Below are 18,668 nucleotides of genomic sequence, written 5' to 3'. Positions count from 1 at the left end.
TCAACTACATACTTTAATAAGAATTTCATACAGAGGTTTCTTAAATAAATCTATAGAAAAACTGAAGAAAACAAACACTAATATAGTATTTTGTGACTTACCGGGTTCATATAAAAAATGTGGACTTTTTTTAAGCAATCAAATGTAATTTTCTTGTTTTGCAGATGCTATGTCAATTGGATGAACACCCGTTCATACCACAATCCTCCCTTATATACAATCTCTAGATAGAAAAATGTATGCTTTTGAAAAGGATCTTGATTTGTATATGCTTATATACACAACAGAAAATTATAAATTTAACAAATCATAAGAATCATAGATCATAAACTGGACATAGAATCATAAATCATAAACTTAATACACAGACACTTTTTTTTTTTTTTTTTTTGCAGAAACAAAGAGATACAAACAAAAATAGTGCTAGAGTGGTGTATATGATATGTGAATGTTAGGTCGATTACTCTATTTTATAAACTCGAAAGAGTAAACATTTTTACCTTTATGTTTAAAACTAAAAAATCTATATAAGATCTTTTAAAAACTTATTTAGTTTTCAGTTAATGGCTTAATGCATATACAATATGTTTGAATCTATATGGATAATTAGATTTGGATTTTGAATTAATTGTCTAGATTTTCCTATTAAACCGATGAGAGTAAATATATAAGGTTAGTTTTAGAAATAATCCCTAAATTTAAGAAATTTGGTAAATAATTACTGATTTTATTTCAAGATTTCTTGAAATAAATCATCTATTTAAATTTAAGTTAAGTTATTTTCATAAATACTATTCGAAATTAATTAGATTTATTTGTTATGGAAATCTTGTTAAATAATAGCTACATTTTTGGTATGTTATTAATTGCGAAAATCTCTTATTATTTTATAAAAATTTAATAACTATATAAATTCAAGGAAATATTAATAGAAATAATATTGTGGACGGATTCCCACTATTGAATAATAAGCTCACATTTTTGGTGAGCATCCATTTTCATGTGGATGGATTCCCACTATTGAACAAAACATCAGGAACAACCAGAATAATTTAGATGCAATCTCAGACTATCCGAAAGCTGCTGACTTGATCCCACTTTTGGTAGACTTAAATCCTGCTTATGATCGTTTCCATTTGCAAAACGGTCACGGGAATAGATTTGTAAAGGTTATGAGAGTAAGAGTTCCAAGTTGGGAAAATAGGCTAAATGCTAACTTCTTCAATGACATCAATGAGAAAGTGAAAGTGAACCTGCAAACCTCAAAATGAAGTATTATTTTGTTAATGTGTATTCGTATACCTTATATATGCAAGCAACACAACTAGTTTGAACAATTCTCCAATAAATTTCCACCTTTGAGGTTAGGATCTCAAACTTTTCCCTTCAAAAATAAAATGCAACAAAGATCCATTAGATCTTTTGTCTACTTCACTTTGGTTTTTGCGAAACTAAAAATCGGATGAAGATCAGATTACTTTTTTATTATTAGTTGTTTGAGTGCATTATTTGTTCTATTTTTAGAAGTAAAATTTTAAAATAGAGTTTTGAAGAAGTCCATGTTTAGACTTTGAATGAACTTTTAATGAATTCACATCTTTTGGAAAAGTCCATGTATCTTTAGATGATTTTATGGATGTAGTCAATATTGTCTTTGGGATCTTGTTGTTTTGCAATTAAAAGCATTCGATGTGTGTTTATTAAAATTTAGTTAATCATTTCAAGAGATCTTATAGGTGAAGCTGAATGAATGAAGAAATTACATCATTTGAGTGTTATTCAGTTACGAAAAAAAAAAATTTTGGTTGTTGAAAACAACATGGTTAGAAGTTTAGACTGAGATTTTTTTTGAAAATTTATGTCGATGGAGCCATTATTACACAAATGTTAAAATTTATTGCAATTAATAAGGAAAATATCTGCAATCAATAAGGAAAATATTTGCAATTAATAAAGAAAATATTTACAATTAATAAGGAAAATATTTGCAATTTAATTGCAATTATTATTTATTATAATCATATAGTAAAAAGAAAGATATACAGAAAAGTGATTAAATTATAAAAAGGTTTAATCTGTTAAAATTAGTGATTAACATAATATAAGAAAAATAAGATAATCAAAATAAAAAATTAATGTAATTTTCTTAAGTTTTTCAATCGGTGAATGATTTGATAGTTTATTCAATATTATGTTATTATATAAACCTTGGTTTTCAAATTTAGTAACTTATGTGATCGCGAGAAATTTCAGTTTTAACAATTAAAGATTTTGTCATGTGTTATACAAAAAATTTGTTTAACATATTTGTAAAATATAAGAAATTAAAAATTTAAACAATTTAATAAATATAAAAGATAGTTCATATATGTATATAAAAAATAATACTAATTCTAATTTTAAATTACTAATCCTATAAGAAAAATAATTAAGAAAATTATACAATTAATTACTATAATACCATAATTAGATTAATAATACTATCAATTATTAATCCTAAAATAAAAATGAGTGTAAATACTCACCTTTACATAAACAAATAATTTTTCTCATAGTAATGTCTTTGAATTTTAGATTAATTTATGATAATGTTGGTATAATTTTATTTTTAGTTGGACAAGTAGTAAAAATATTACGTATGATATTACAAGATATGAAACAAATATATTTAAGATATTGTTACTTTTTCAAATATGAGATATTCTTCACCGAATCATATCCATGAAATTCGATCTAGCAATAATGGAATTTCTATTCCGTTTACTATTCAGTTTTTTTCTTTGAGAATTTGCTTTATTAATTTTTAGTTTTTTAAAAATATTAAGTAATATATAAATTTGATACAATGCACATTTTTTAATATGAAAATTATAAATGTTACTCATTGGGATTGAGTGCATAGAATTAAATCTAATTTTATTGTAATGTAATATACAAAAAAATTGTATTGCAAGATGGAGTGTATGAACTCTAAATCCGGTTTTTTTTTTAAATCAAATGAAATAAAGTTAATATTTTGAATACAACTTAAAATTTCACATATTTTCTTATATCCACGTTAATACGTGGACCTAATCTAGTGGCTTATAAATGTTTACATTTTCATCGGATATACTTAATTGTATAAATACCTTTACTAACCTTGATGTATGTTATGTTTTATTTTATTTTACCTTTTGTAGGAGATATATTAGTGTAGTTTGAATTTGTGGTAGACTTTTTGTAGTTTACACAACTTTAATCACATAATTGTTATACAGTATTTATTTTTTATTGTTAGAAAAGTTATTATTTGTCAAATTACATAGATATATTTTTACTTTATTTTAGTCTGGTTTTGTGTATTATTTAAATACTATTATTCTTAATTATGTTGAATAGCATAGGAATTAAGTTAATTTTCAAAGTAATTTTTAAGTTGTAGATGATTAATTAGTATTCACTGATTTTAAACTATAATATAAAACCTTGAATTTTGAAACTTGATTATTGTTCAATTTTGTCATTAGTTGGTGTTCTTTTATATAAAATCACTATCAACATATATTTGTCATTTTTATTTTATTTGTAAATTAAAAAGAAGGCTTATATTGCTCGTTTTTTACCAAGGGAAATAGGTAAAAGAAATTTCCATCCAAGATTTATATTTATATTTTACTAATATGATTCTTATGTTGAATTGATTGTATTAGTATACATTGTTAATATTAGTATCTTTTTTTAAAAGTTGTAAATGATTTAATTATATATTTAAAGTTTACTAATATGGTACTTATTCTGAATTGATTTGTACTATACTACTTGGTTAACATTAGTATATTTTTTTAAAAAGTTGTAAATGATTTAATTATATTTAAGCTATAATTTGAATTTGGAAAATATTGATAAGACATACAATGATTAATATACTTGGTTGATATTATTATATTTTTTAAAAATTGTAAAGTTGTTAATCAATACAATAAAACTTGGATGTTTCTCACCCGGATCTGACAACTCAGCATTTTAAATTATTTCCAGCTTGACACATCATTAAAATTTTCAACCAATGAAAACATTTCAAATAATACAACTCATCATATTTCAACCTATAATAAATTTATTTTATTTCATGTCATTTTCCTCTTAAAACATTTTGTTCATTTTGTTTGATTTAAAAGTCAAACTTTATTTAACATGGACAGAGATATCAAAAATTATGATCAAAAATATATATGTAAAGGTTGGAAATTCCACTACGGCAAGTTTATATTGTTATTTCAAAGATATATGCCCAAAGCACTTGTTGAATGGTTTAAATCTGTACGCATATGTAGTTTAATTCAATTGATTCCATAAATATAAGAAATCTAGAGTTTGAATTAAAAAAAAAAAAAAAAACAGTATAAAAGCAGATGTGTGCGGCGGGCTGGAAGAAGAAAAAGAAAGAAGAAGCAACTAGGGTAGTCAATTCACACATATCTTTTTTTTTAAAAAAATTCAATATGTTTTAAATCTATATTTAAAGGCAATAATCAATATATATGTATAGATCAATTTTTTATTCCTTTTCTCTATGTATATTCATTATTATTTTTTGGTGATAATATATTTATTAACTTTGCTAAACAACAACATTTGAGAATATTTATTGTTTTATGAAATAGGATTTTATAAGGAACTTTAAAAAATTATTAGATTCGATATATATATCAAAAAATTATTTGAAAATTATTATCTATATATATATGCTTCCAATACGTTCTCGCTTCCTACTTTAAAAAAAAATTGATTCTACGCTTCCGCTTCCACGTATTTGCTTCCAATTCGATGTAGCATACTTATTTCCATTTTCGTTTTAATGAATTATTTGATGTGGATGTGTCTACAAGAGTACAACTAGATCAAGTCACCAAACTAAAATACGTATGAACTTGTAGAAAAAGAAAAAAAATGAGTAAAATGATTATTTATAGATCATTGTCATTTAACGGATAAAAGACATGCCTAATAATTATGTGTCAATATGAACACTACGAGATGTTAAAAATAAAAAGATAATATTGGTGAGAGGGAGAAGTTGGTCAAGTAGTGACACCTAATCATGTTTTTATCCCACCATATCTAGGATGGCAAATTTTTAAGATATTTCAGATGAAAAAATAAGGAAAACACGCGATTCTCTAGGTTTACAGGAGATATCTAAAACAAGAAGAAACTACATGATTACGAAAAGAAATTGAGTGAGAGAGAAGTGAAGAGCGAACCTGAGGAGAAGGACTACAAAAGTGTAGGTTCGATGAGCATATATGTTTTACTAAGGTTTCTTTCACAATTGCTATGTTTGTTCCTATTGTAATATATTCGTGAAGCTACTCTAAGATCTGAATACAATAATATAGCTGAAGTAGTGAATGTTGTGAGGATTAACTTCGTAGGCTGAGTAGGGAAAAAAATGGTGACTACATAAGGTGAGTGTGTTGATAACTATTTACACTTTACACTAACAAAAGACTTGGATCAATGAATTTGGATATTGTAGATTCATAGTGGAAGTCGATATAAAACTGGACTTGGCCCCTCCATCTCTGATTAATATTATGTCTAGGCAGCTTCTTGGCAATGATTTCAAACTTTTCAAGAAAAGCATTTTCAGTTTATTATTCTTTTGATGTGCAAAATACTTTCAGGTTATTTAGTTCATAAAAACCTACTTTGTTGCTTTATGTGATAATGTTGTGGTGATTATTTGAATGTTTACATACTATTGGTTATATGGCCAAATCTATTGTATACTCAGATACTTGAAATTTTGTATTCTACTGCTAAATCTAATGAATCTGCAAAGTTAATTAGCTCTATAGCGAACAAGGAATAGTGAAGAGAAAAAACACAAGTATGGCAAAAGAGAATGAGACTCAGAATGACTCTCTCCCTATCAAAAGAGATGTTCTTGAGATTGAGAAAAACCATTGTGTAGATGAAAAAATAAAAATGATAAAAGTTATGAATTGGTCTCAGATCTTATGTAGTGAATTAAACTGTCATCTCATATTGTTTATGTTAGCAACTTGGGTCGCTATCAAATTCTCAGAAATGATGAACCGACTATCGAAATTACATGTCCTTGGTTTGTTGTTTTGTCTAGATTATATTCAGCTATCAAATTCTCAGAAATGATGAACCGATTATCGAAATTAAGATTATTTGATTAAAATAATAAAAAAATATTATGACAAATATAAATAATAAGGAAAAACAGATAAGAATTTGCACTCAAAATTAATAATTTTGATATTTGATATCAAACAACTTATATTAAATTATGATTTTTAAAAAAATCAAGTTATATTTTTGTATTAAAGAAAAGAATTCTAAAATAATCTCGCGGCGTAGGGCGGCTATAAACTTAGAACAAAACATAAAAATAACAATGGTGCTCCAATGCATTGTGATATAAGAAAAAAAAAATTGATTTTAGTCTATAATTTCATTACAATAAAAAAAAACTACCAACAAATAATAACAAAAACCTAAAAACAAAAATATTACCAATGAACATTGTCCACATTTATGTCAATAATGATTATCCTATAAATAATAAAAATAAAAACAAAACAAAAAACCTGCTGCGTAAGCGCACGGGTACTATCCTAGTATAAAATAATACCAGGATATTGGTGTTCATGTTAATAGCATTGTTAAATCCATAATTCTAAAGAAAAATATGTAAAAAAAGAAAATTTGCGAGAAACTCTAATTAAAATCTCTTAGTCTTTAGGTCTCCCTTGTTTCTCACGGCGGAGAGATAATTAGCGCGAGAAACTCAGTGGAAGATGGATGCGATAGAAGAATTTGTGGATGCGATAGAAGAATTTGTGGATGACGACCATCATGGATGTAGTCGTGCCCCAGAAGAAGAAGAAGAAGCCCAGTGGAAACCTAGCTGATTGGGAATTGTCTTTTGCCACTGTTGCGGCAAAGATGGGTCCTTCAGATCTAGCGGATTTCCTCGAAAAAGTTCCGGTACGTTCGTGCAATCAAATTTTCCCAATTTTTTGGTTCGGTTTGGTTTGTTAATTTCCCAATATATTATAGGACGAGTATCCGCCTGTGCCCATGTTTCGGCTAACTAGATTTCTCGATTACTATGACGATGCACTTTCCGGAGTACCATCATGTCCATGGTGTAAGATGTTCAAGGACTCTGATTTGGCCAGCCTGATCGATGTATGTTGTGAGCTTTTTTGACCTTTCTGTCTCTGTGTGGTGAATCAATCAATCAAGATTGGCTTCTTACCTAGGTTAGATTTATCATCGTGAAACAGGTTCCGTTAACTCATATTCCTGAACCTGTCCTCCGAACATCAGTCGAATGGCTCAACCAACAAGTTCCAAAGAGTGTTCGCAGTGACTTTGTAATGTTGACATTTCATTATATATTCTCTTATTTTGGTTACACCAGCAAAAGACTATGTTCCCAAGGGTGAACTGTTATTCATAATGGGCAAGACTAAGGTAAAAAAAAAAAACAACCATGTCGCTTTCACTAATGTCTGTGTGATTGGAAATATTTTGTTCACTAATTTTTTCATTATTTGTTTGTTTTACGATTAGTTGGCAATGTTTGTTACATTAGCAATGATTTTGCGTAGCAAACCTCATGTCTTAATTGAGGTTTTGCCCTCTCTGAGGAGGTTTGCGCCTTTCTATCAAGTACAGGGCCAGATTCCGCTTACACTTTGGTTCATTACTCAGGTTCGTATCTCTGTGTGTGTTTTGTACTCAGGACCGACCAAGTGTGTTGGATTTTTTTTTGTATAGCTCTAATATTCAACTGTAAAAATGATGTGGGACAGGCCACCAAAGATGATTTATCTCTAGGCTTGCTTTCATGGGCGCATAACTTGTTACCTTTAGTCGACAGCCATCCTCAGTCCACAGATGCCATCCTCGACTTTGTCGAGAAGTGAGTCCAAAGTTTTGTTTTCTTTTGACAAAATCATCTGAGATCTTTGTTTGTTCATGCAATGCAATTTCCTTTTCAGGATTTTGGCCAAACCAGATGATTAGGCCAGTTTTTTAAAAGCTCCTCTGTGGGAGGGAGAGCGGCTTATTCCACCTCTTTCATTTGAGATCTTGCTTCGGCTTACATTCCCTGCTTCATCCAAGGTACGTTTTACTGTTTTGCAACTTACAAAACAAAAAACAAAAAACCTTACTTAATGCGTGTCTGTCGATTCTGGTCACGAGTGTGGTCTTTAATTTTGTGTGCACACAGCCTACTACAAGTAGGTTTAAGGCAATTTACCCCCTGCTGAAACAATTAGCTCTTGTCCGTACAACAAGCAATAGCCGGGCAATAATAGAAGAAAAGATATTCACTGTTTCCTTGAGATTATCTGGAGAAGGTAGGTATTTAGTAACAAAACCAAACCTTGAATCCTTGTTGAGTTTTTTTTCTGCTTCCCTCTCTCTCTCTCTCTCTCTCTCTCTCTTCACCAAATAGAGTTCTCTAGTTCTAATCTCTTGTTATCTTTGTTGCAGAAAATACTGCTTTAGCCGAGGAAGCTAGATCAATCGCTCTCTGGTCTCTGACTGTTGACAAGGATTGCTGGGAGATGTGGCGAAATCTCTGCGATAGAAATGTAAAAGTGAGTCTTGATATTTTTAAAACACTTGTAGGGAAATTCAAGGACGGTGAACTTGAGGCAATGAATGAAAAGATATTCAATTTTTCTTTTTATTTAGCTGAACGAGGTATTTTGTAACAACAATCCAAACCTTGAATCCTTGACTTTCTGCTTCCAAATAGAGTTCTAATACGTTAACTTTGTTGCAGGAAATTTACCCCAGCAAGCTACCGCTATCTGGTCTCTGAACATAATCGTTGATTGCTGGAAGCAGAGGGGCAATATCTCTGTGGATAATCTAAAAGCTTGTGTTCGTCTTCTTGAAAATCTTATCGAGAGATGTACGGAGCATTCCTTCAATGGATCACCATCAGCGAGTGATTCGTTTGCAGGTTCACCAGGAAGCAAGGCAAGGAAACAAATCACTCGAAAGATATTTACTCTCTGTTTGAAACTAGCTGGAGAAGGTATTTTACTAACAACCCAAAACCTTGAATCCTTGAGTTATTCGCTTCCCCTCCAAATAGAGTTCTAATGTGTTAGGCGAGGAAGCTGCTACATCAATCGCTTCTTGGTGTCTGTCCGAAAATGTTGATTGCTGGAAAAACTGGGACAATATCTATGAGGAGAATCGGGAAGCTAGTGTTGCTCTTCTTAAAACGCTTTTAGAAGAATGGAAGGATCATTCCCTCGATCTAGTATTATCGCCTAGTGATGCTCTCGTTATTGGTCAAACTATGAAGAGCTTCATGCTACAGGTAAATTTCTCCTTGCTCTTCTAAGCTCACCCTCCTCCACTCAGTTGTCATTTCATCTCTGACCTTAACCTGTGATGTTTTTTAGAACAAAAATGCCATCACTGAAGGACGAGCCAAAGCTTCTCTTTACAAAGAAGCTGACAAGTCCTGCAAAGTGCTCTCGTGGAGACTATCTCGTGTAAGAAGCACCCTCAAAGCTACAACCATTACTGCTATGGTTCTAGTTGCTGTTGTGATTCTTCTAGCCGCCAGTAGACATAATCTATTTGGGCATTTGGTTTTTTGGTTTGGTATAGGTTCGTGTTTTTCGGTGTACGGATGTTCGGTTTTGCAAAAATTGAAATAAACCATTTGTAATTCAGTTTGGTTACGGTTTGGTGGACATTTTCTGATTATCGTGAGGGGTTTCATAATTATAACCACAAAGTTGGGATTTGGGAGTCTGTTTATAAAGCTCGCAAGTTTGTAAACGATTTTTAGATTATTTCAATTGTGTCAAGATAATTTATGAGTTAAATTATGACTCATTTAATTGATCATGGCGTATGGATTTGCTCAATGAGCATTTCGACCCGCTGGATGTTGCACTGATAGGGGTTTTACCTATAAGAAGTTGCCAGAAGGCAGATTTTATATGTTGGCGTTTTACAAAAACGGGAAAGTATGCGGTTCAGTCAGGGTATCATACGAAACGGAGGGCAGCACCTAGGATTTTTCAGGTCCTTGGTTGTGGTAGGTTCAATGTCTACCAAAAATACAACATTTTATGTTACAAGTACTATTAGGGTGCATTTTGGTATCTGCAAATTTGAGGCGGCGAGGTATTGCTTGTGATTCGGGCTGTGCAAGGTGTGGTGCCGATGAGGAAACAATAAATCATGCCATTTTTGTGTGTCCTCCAGCTCGCCATGCTTGGGCTTTAGTTCAGGTACCGGTGGGGCCAAACTATTTTCCGACCGAGTCTTTGTATACAAATGTGGATCATTTTTTGGGCTCTCAAAATCCAGGTTCTCAAATATCGGCTTTTCATTGACTTATGTGGTATATCTGGAAAGCGAGGAACGCACAAGTTTTTGAGAATAAGGACGAGCAGCCCGAGAAGGTTGTTCGTATAGCGGAAGGTGAGGCGACGTCATGGCAGCAAGCTCAGGTGGAGGATGAGATTAAAATTCTTCCCTCAACCCTGAACGTTCCTACCCTCCGGCCGAGGGTGACCGCAGATTCCCTTCCCACTTTTTATTCGGGTTATTGGTGCTTCATAGATGGATCATGGAAAGAGAGTGATAAATTTGCATGTGCAGGATGGTTTTGTAAGTTGTTTTAGGATTCGTCGCCGACTATGGGAGCCACCAACTTTCGGCGTAGTCTCTCCCCCTTACATGCTGAAGTGAAAGCTTTCATATGGGCTTTGCGGTGCATGATCGGACATGACTATCGGGATGTGACCTTTTAATACAGACTGCTCAGACTTGGTCAAGATGGTGTCTTCTCCTTTAGACTGGCCGGCATTCTCGACGTACCTCGACGATATCAAGATTGACAGGGAGGAGTTTACTTCTTTCTCTTTATCTCTTATATCTAGAAATGCAAATGTAAATGCGGATTCTTTGGTGGCACGCCAAGTGCATACATTTCTGCATAATGTTTTGTATGTAAATAATTTCTCACGCAATTGGCTCATATGAACTAATATTTTGTTGTAAAAAAAATACTGAAAGCAGAAAATAAAAAAGATTTTTTTTTGGGTAGGAAGACAATAAAAATTAAAAAAGAGCTTGGACAAGAATATCAGGAAAGAGCAGTCGTGAGATAATATGAAACAAACGTGAGAATGTTTAGGAGGAATATAAATAGTAATATTAAACAAACTTGAGAATGTTTATGAGAATATGAATAGGCTTAAAAGTTTTATTATTATTATTTAGGGTTTAAATTGTTGTTGCGGTCAAACTAATTTTACAACGGACAATGATATGCCGCAGACCAAGTCTTGAGTCTTGAGAGAACTCTTGTTAAACTGTTAAATTTAGCATTACCAGGTAAGTCTATTTATTCTATTCAAAAAACTGTATTTAAAAAGTAGTATTACCTCACAATCATTTCATTGTTAAATTTAGAGTTAGTACTCTTTGAAAATAGATAACGTTTTTTTTTTTTTTGTGTGTTTTGATTATACTCTTTGAAATATCTGTCGTAGTTCAACAAATTCTTCAAAGTTTTTTTTCTTATTTTGTTCATGATTTTCATATTTTAATCAGTGAAGGAAAACGTGTTTTCTATATATGTAAATACACTTTTAAAATTTATTTTATTTTCTGTTTTTACCTATTAAATTTGAAATGGTTTCAGTTAGTATTTATTGTTTGTTGATATTACCTTATAGTTTCTTTACTGCTAGACTCATTGTTTTTTGGTTTATATGCAGGTGGTTTCTTTTTTGAAATATTTGTTAAAGAGTTACTGCTCCAAATACATGTTGTTGCTACTACCACGTGGTAGTAGTGCCCAGGAGCAACATCAACAAGAACATAACTTTCTTTCCTATATGTTTTGTATTGTTGCTTTTGGTTGCTTCGTTCTGCTAGTGAGGTTTTTGTGGACTGTTGAGTTTAATTTTTTATTAAATGATCCAATTTTAATTAAATTATGATTGTGTAGAGATATTTTAGAGATAACTTACATAAAAAAAATCGAAAATAACATCCAACCAATATCTATTGCTTGAGTGCATTTTCTGTTCTATTTTTGGAAGTAGCATATTAAAACCTTTTTCTTGCTTGAATCTTTTTTATAATCTGTTTTACTGATTTTTAAAAAATGGTTGAGTTTTGGAATTCGTTAAGACATGGTTATTGTTTACGAAAAAAATCTATTTATTGTCTAAAAATGATTTTAGCTGAGATTTATCTATTAAGCTTGAGATACGGAAAAAATCTATTTATTGTCTGAAAATGATTTTAGCTGAGATTTATCTATTAAGCTTGAGATTCTAAAGATTCTAATCAAGTTTAATAGAGTACGGTTCTTCAAATGAATTTTCACCTTTTGAAAAAGTCTACGTTAGAAACTTTTGATAATTATATGGATTTAGTAAATATTGCCTTTGATGATTTTGTGTGATCTTTTTGTTTTGCAATTTGAGAATACTTAATTGGTTAAAGGATCCTTTTTACTCAATCATATTAAAACGAGAATACTTAATTGGCTCAAATCAATATTATACTGATATTTAACAATATGATATTAATTTGAATAATAAATTATTAAAATATATTTATATATGTTCTAATAAAATATATTTATGTCTTAACCATGTTCATAATACTATTCTCAATTCCACCACAATCAGTAAAACGAAAAACCGTCTTAATATCATTTTTTTAGAAAGAATTCTGAAAATCAAAAATGTTATCTTTAGAAATAATCAATCAGTTCACCAAAAAAAAAGTAAAAAAAAACATAAATATCAGTCGATGTGGTTTACATTATGTGGCTTTTTTTTCTTGACAGATTTGTTTAAGCATATTTCCATGGAGAAATTTTTATAAGAACTTTTTGAATAAAATGGCCCTTTCAAGCCTTGAGTTATCGCAGTATTTTTCTAAATAATCAATTATCCAATTCGGTCAAAACGACCCGACCCAATCAAAAGTTAGGTTTTTGGATAAAAGATTAAGCCAACAACTGTGTGATGAACCTTTGGAAGCAAATAGAATGTTTTACCAGTTGGAAAATAGCTGGCAAATAGCAAAACACCAACCTCAAAACGACTAAACACGAATGAGAATGAACTAAAGCCAATTTTGTCTAGTTTTTCACAAGGCTTATCCCCTTAGATGGTCCCAAAATTTCCCTTATATATCTATATGTTATAAATAATTTAAAATATATATATATATATATATATATATATATTTGAAGATTTTTATTGCTACTATGCGGCTAAACTCAAAACAAACCATTCGAAGGTACATGTGTTACAAAAATGAATTGTTTAGGCAGTTCAGAATTTGTTGGAATGCGAAAGGTACCATGTATTGATTTACATAAAATATTTGTCGTTGTATGTTATATACATATGTGCATGAACATGACCACACAAAATTAAAACAATATTCGTTGGACCCATTGAATAAAAACAAGTACACAAGAGGGACAAAGCTTTCTCCACATAAAGTACCCAAAATTGAATACAAATATATATCAATTGGATCAATAGGCCAAAAGGAAATGAAATGATCAATAAATAAAAATATTCAAAGACAGCTGAACTTACATTGCAAATATTCGTAAACGACAGTGTATTTACAAAAACAAGAAACCAATTTGTAGTATTCAAACGAAAAAATCTCTCAAATAAAAAATTTAATTATTTTCTTTTTTTTATATATTCATATACAAGCAACAAATGACAAAAATGCCCCCTCTAACTGTGAAAATGCACTGAATCATAAATTAACCAATATATGGACTTATTATAGAAACCCCCCCACCAAATCTCTCACCCAACACCATATTATTGACTATATATGTTACTCTCATATCGACTCTGTTCCATCGACTCTGCTTCTCTTGCTCCGGTGCTTTCCATTTCGGTGGCGCCTAGGGATTCCACCAAACGTGACTGGATCATAAACCCTAAGCCTTTGAGCCTCAGCGGGATTTACCACACACTCTGATAAAGCAACCTTGTACCTTGTCCGATCGTAGCAATAAGAGTAAGTCATGTGTTTCCTTCTGAAAATGTCCATTTTACTCCTCTGTGATGGGGTGATCTCCTGCGCCGCACGGATATCCTCGGCCGCTCCTTCATCACACCTCGGAAACTGCTCGATTGGGTCCACGGGGCAGCCGTGAAGGACTAGATCAGAGAACCGTGCAATGTAAGGCGCATATTTGTAGTTTACAGCGTACTTGCCACCATTAGTCGCCCATTTAGAACCATCCCATATTGTTGTGTATAGAGACATCGGCTTTGATGGGAAGTCACCTCCCATTGAAGCTGTACGTTTGACCTCTCTGATCGGGACACTGTCTACAAAGAATCTGCATAACCAAAAAGAACAACAATGTCACAACTCTGATCTTTAAAAATAATAACCAGGGACAAGAATTTAATTAGCTTTACAGAAAAAACATAAGTCCATTAAGTAAGTTTGATTTTGATCAATATCCTAAAACTGTAAGCATAGAAATATAACATTTTTGGCATAAAAAAAAATATCCAGCTTTTGATGAACTAAGAAAAAAGATTCTCAACTTGTGAAATTTTGGACCCCCAAAGGAAAAAACACACTCTTCTCTATGGGGTCTTTGTTGATGCCAAAAAAATCAAAGCTGTAAACCATTTTTGGGGGCTCACACACACTTGAAATTGACAGGAACAATACAACCAAAAGCAAATGATGTCCCAAGCATCACAAAACTTTCCACAACAAGGAAAAAACTTAATACCCAACCAAGAAATGTGATGCATTTTTTTTTATCAACAAAAAAGATCCTCCCATCATTAAAAACCCCACTTGAGTATCCTTAAATAGAAGATGACATTATTGAATCCAGAAAGCTTAAATTCAAAATGGGGTCTATAGCCTAATCTCATTTCAAAACTCTTAATTAGAGTTAATAACGAACACAGAGATTAAGAGAGACTTATAGTTTATACTTACATGATGTGAGAATCAGACCAGAGGATACTGTACTGATGAAAATCATCAGTTGGATCAAACCAGAGATTATATCTCTCTTCTCTTCCTAAATGAGTGCTTCCATTACCGTAAATATTTGTCTGAATCCTCCATTCTTTTCCTCTAATGTTACCAAGAAACTCAAAATCTATCTCATCATGGTTCTTCTCATACATATCTCCATTGGACATCTGAAACCATAACAACCCACAAAATAAAAATCATTATTATTTATACTAATCCCAAATCAATAGTGAAATTAATCATATTTATGAAAAAAGATCCTTAATTGGTTAGTTCTAACCATACCCAACAGCTACAAAACCGTGAATCTAGGCTAAATTAAGGGTTTTGACTTACATAGAAGGCAACAACAACACCAGCTGAATAATCAGACGGTAATTTGATAGAAGCACTGAAGAATCCATGCAAGTAAAGATCATTTGAAGCAAACCCAGAACCTGCAAAATAAAACCAAATCATCATCATCATCACTAAACCGAGAAGAACAATGAAAAAGATCAAATAAAAAAAAACAGAGGAAGATTTAAAAAAAAAAAAAAAGAAACGTACCGGTTCTTTCATCGAGCGTTAACCGGACAGATTTGCCATCTTTATGAACAAACAAGTTCTTGTCACCGAAAAGCTGAGTGTATCCTTCTTCAAAAGATGTGATTGGAAGGTTTTGAATCGCGAACCCAGAAACTAAACCGGAAAACAGAGACATGAAAACCAAGAAACGACTCAAAGTTTCCATCTTTTGTACTAAAACGCTTCTGTATATGTGTAGATTGAAGAGCTAATAGAAAAAGAGAGAGAGAGCGTTAAGAGATGATAGCTTGCGTAGGAAAGCTATGGTGGCTTAGAGAGAGAGAGAGAGAGAGAGAGAGAGAGAGAGAGAGAGAGGAGGAGGAGACGAAAGGCTCAATGAAAGAGAGAGTGAATATGGATTCCATCTGGCTTTTGGGTTGTTTATATTTTCATTTTTTTTTTCCTTTATGTAATCATATGATTAATGATTTTTTAATTTTACGCGGTGGTGTGGTGACATTACAAGGCAACAAAATATTTTTAACGAAATCTAAATAACTTTTCTAATCAAACACGATAAATTGTTATAAATATTTGTATGTTTTGGAATATAATTTGGTATTAGTTTCCGAAATTTTGTTATTTTTATATTGTCCTAAAGTACACAGATATTTAACGTAAACCATACTACTTGATGGCAATATGATAATAAATCATGTTTTCTAATATTTTATATCATGGTTCGTTTTTAGCATGTGATTTTCTTTGGAGCGGTATCTGTATTTTTGTCACATTGTAGAGATATTTGTATTCAATGGTTTTCATTTCACGAGAAGTATTTTTCATTTCACATTTTAGTTTTGCAATAACAGTGATCGATCACCTAAATACGTGTTCTAATTAGGTGTAGACTGTAGATAGAGAGTGTAGATGTGGTTTCTTTAATAATTCAGACGAAAATAGTATACTAAGTTTACTGCTAGTTTAGTAATGAATAATAATCATAAATCATATTACTATAGTTCTTTGTGTAGATACAGATTCTTTTTTTGGTTTACAGACGACACTATACTAATCTGTGATAGTTATAAAATTATAACAATAAAATATAAAATTATACATAAAAATGATGGATATATGAAAGACGAGGAGAGAAAAACAAAGAGGAGCAAGAAAGCATGAGAGGCTTTGCTTCTTACACATGTGTCCCGACAAATAGTCACAGGTGCTGTGTCAGCAGCTCTATTCACCCAACACCTTCAAAATTATATTTAACAAACATGTTGCACAATTATAAATTCCGTAAGCAAAGCTATAAACAATATTTTCACAAAATCTGAAAAGAATGATATAAACCCCCACAAAAGAAAAAGGAAAAAAAAAATCTTAAGAAACGGCCTCATGGTACAATCATTTATGGTAAAAATATGAATGTATTTCAAAATTGTGTGTTTTTGGCTTTTCAAGAGGTTTCTTTGAGAAGGGATAAAGTGTAAAATACCAAATGAAAACTCATAATACAAAACCAAAAAGAAAAGAATATAAATAATTTTTTTGAGTTATCTAATAAAAAAGCTGTGGACCATATAGATCTCTCCTCGAAGACAAACGGGGTAAATTTTAAGAAAAGGTAAATCATTTGGGCTTTTTTATTTATTTTTAAATTTTTGAGACTTTCGGAGTCAAAAATAAAAGGCGTATCATTGAATTTTCAATATTTAATTAATATTTTTTAAATTTTTAATTAATTGAAATTTCCCATAAAGCGCATAACAGAGTAAATAAAAGTCATATTAGGTTAGCCGTCCCATTACGCCGTCCCTTTGATGCATATGTCCAAAATACCCTTAACTCACGGACATCGTCCGGTGGTATTTTCGTAAATAAGGCTGACACTAAGAGAACAATAAGACATTTTGCCGACGGTAAACAAAACCTTTTTAAAAAACCGCGGCTGCGTCTAATGAGAATCGCGTGAGAGAGACGCGGGTTTTTAAATAAAGACATGTGGCGAGTAAGGTATGTAACTAGTGCGTATTTTTTCAAAACGCTAACATCTGGCGTCGTGGCTCTGTGCCAGTGAATGCATCCTTAGAAAAACGGTGTCGGACCGGTTACTGTGTTTTTTTGTGCCGACGTTAAAATAAAATTAATTAGCAGATTTCCTTAACAACGATTTTCTTTACGGGTTAAAAATGGAGTAGTATATATGTGTTTGATATAATTAAATTATTGCAATTTTGAATTTAAAATGTCTTCCATAAAAAATATTTAGATAAATTTTTAGCTAATAGTATAATTTATATTTGAAAGAAAAACTGACATTTTTTAATGCAAACTTTTTCAAAAAAAAAAAAAAACTGTATAACTTAGAAGTGGTGTGGCTAATTTTGTTTAATCTGTATGTACAATATTAAATAGGTAAATTAACCTGAACACATACTAGTTTAAATTTAAAAAGCTGAGAAGAACATACACATGCTTCCACGTAAGCACATAGCAGCCGTTGGATCTCTACCACGCTTTCTAAAATATCTAAACATGCTGACACGTATACACATAACTGCCTGCGATGCAGATAATGGCAACATTAACGCTGTTAATTCATCCTTTTTTGGGCGTCAGAGCCGTAACAGAGAGTTCTCCAATACTTCACGGCTCACGCGTATATAATGATTATCCTTTCTTAGGGATACTAATTACGATCTTAATACTTTTTCATTATACCCATGTGTAGTTTAGTACAAGAATAATGTTTTATGCTAACGTGTGCATAAGCACAAGTGAAGCTATCATCAATCTAGTAGTTAAGAAGATCCCGAGTATTCACGTGTGGCTTTTTGCATGGGTCTAATCCCCACGTATCAATATGTCATCAGATCGAATCACAGCCGTTGATATCTGTATGGAGATCTTTTTTTTTTTTTTTGTCAACTATTGGACCACAATAGGCCGGCCCATTAGCCAAATTCCTACATTCGTAGGAGCCGGGACTCGATCCCGGGTGTGATGGTGCCTTCTACAAATGGACTTACCTCCAGCCACTGCACTAAGGTCACTTCACGTATGGAGATCTTTTT

The 18,668-nt window shown here is 31.5% G+C and overlaps 4 protein-coding genes across 4 annotated transcripts; 3 read left to right on the top strand and 1 right to left on the bottom strand.

The window, feature by feature from the left end:
• The first annotated feature begins 6,578 nt into the window (after nucleotides 1–6,578).
• On the top strand, nucleotides 6,579–9,887 carry LOC104793824 (uncharacterized). The gene is made up of 11 exons (XM_087455643.1): nucleotides 6,579–7,005; nucleotides 7,078–7,209; nucleotides 7,308–7,497; nucleotides 7,597–7,737; nucleotides 7,839–7,948; nucleotides 8,028–8,151; nucleotides 8,261–8,390; nucleotides 8,527–8,739; nucleotides 8,822–9,079; nucleotides 9,156–9,370; nucleotides 9,456–9,887. The coding sequence occupies exons 8-11, from the start codon at nucleotides 8,601–8,603 to the stop codon at nucleotides 9,714–9,716; spliced, it is 873 nt and encodes a 290-aa protein (XP_087311769.1). The 5' UTR covers nucleotides 6,579–7,005; nucleotides 7,078–7,209; nucleotides 7,308–7,497; nucleotides 7,597–7,737; nucleotides 7,839–7,948; nucleotides 8,028–8,151; nucleotides 8,261–8,390; nucleotides 8,527–8,600; the 3' UTR covers nucleotides 9,717–9,887.
• LOC147942092 (uncharacterized) lies at nucleotides 6,862–7,952 on the top strand. The gene is made up of 6 exons (XM_087455518.1): nucleotides 6,862–7,005; nucleotides 7,078–7,209; nucleotides 7,308–7,389; nucleotides 7,445–7,497; nucleotides 7,597–7,737; nucleotides 7,839–7,952. The coding sequence occupies exons 1-6, from the start codon at nucleotides 6,862–6,864 to the stop codon at nucleotides 7,950–7,952; spliced, it is 666 nt and encodes a 221-aa protein (XP_087311644.1).
• A 28-nt stretch (nucleotides 9,888–9,915) lies between the features above and the next one.
• On the top strand, nucleotides 9,916–10,761 carry LOC147942091 (uncharacterized). The gene is made up of 3 exons (XM_087455516.1): nucleotides 9,916–10,102; nucleotides 10,426–10,580; nucleotides 10,672–10,761. Exons 1-3 carry the CDS (start codon nucleotides 9,916–9,918, stop codon nucleotides 10,759–10,761), a joined length of 432 nt encoding a protein of 143 aa, XP_087311642.1.
• A 2,957-nt stretch (nucleotides 10,762–13,718) lies between these two features.
• On the bottom strand, nucleotides 13,719–16,150 carry LOC104789946 (putative xyloglucan endotransglucosylase/hydrolase protein 27). Its single transcript, XM_010515614.3, has 4 exons — nucleotides 15,631–16,150; nucleotides 15,418–15,518; nucleotides 15,040–15,248; nucleotides 13,719–14,416 (listed from the first exon to the last, which is right to left on the bottom strand). Exons 1-4 carry the CDS (start codon nucleotides 15,812–15,814, stop codon nucleotides 13,909–13,911), a joined length of 1,002 nt encoding a protein of 333 aa, XP_010513916.2. The 5' UTR covers nucleotides 15,815–16,150; the 3' UTR covers nucleotides 13,719–13,908.
• Nucleotides 16,151–18,668: the final 2,518 nt, after the last annotated feature.

Source organism: Camelina sativa, chromosome 6 (assembly GCF_030686135.1).
Source record: "Camelina sativa cultivar CO46 ecotype springtype chromosome 6, ASM3068613v1".
NCBI lineage: Eukaryota > Viridiplantae > Streptophyta > Magnoliopsida > Brassicales > Brassicaceae > Camelina > Camelina sativa.
The sequence above is the reverse complement of the archived record's forward strand: the minus strand, read 5'-3'. Positions and strand labels throughout refer to the sequence as shown.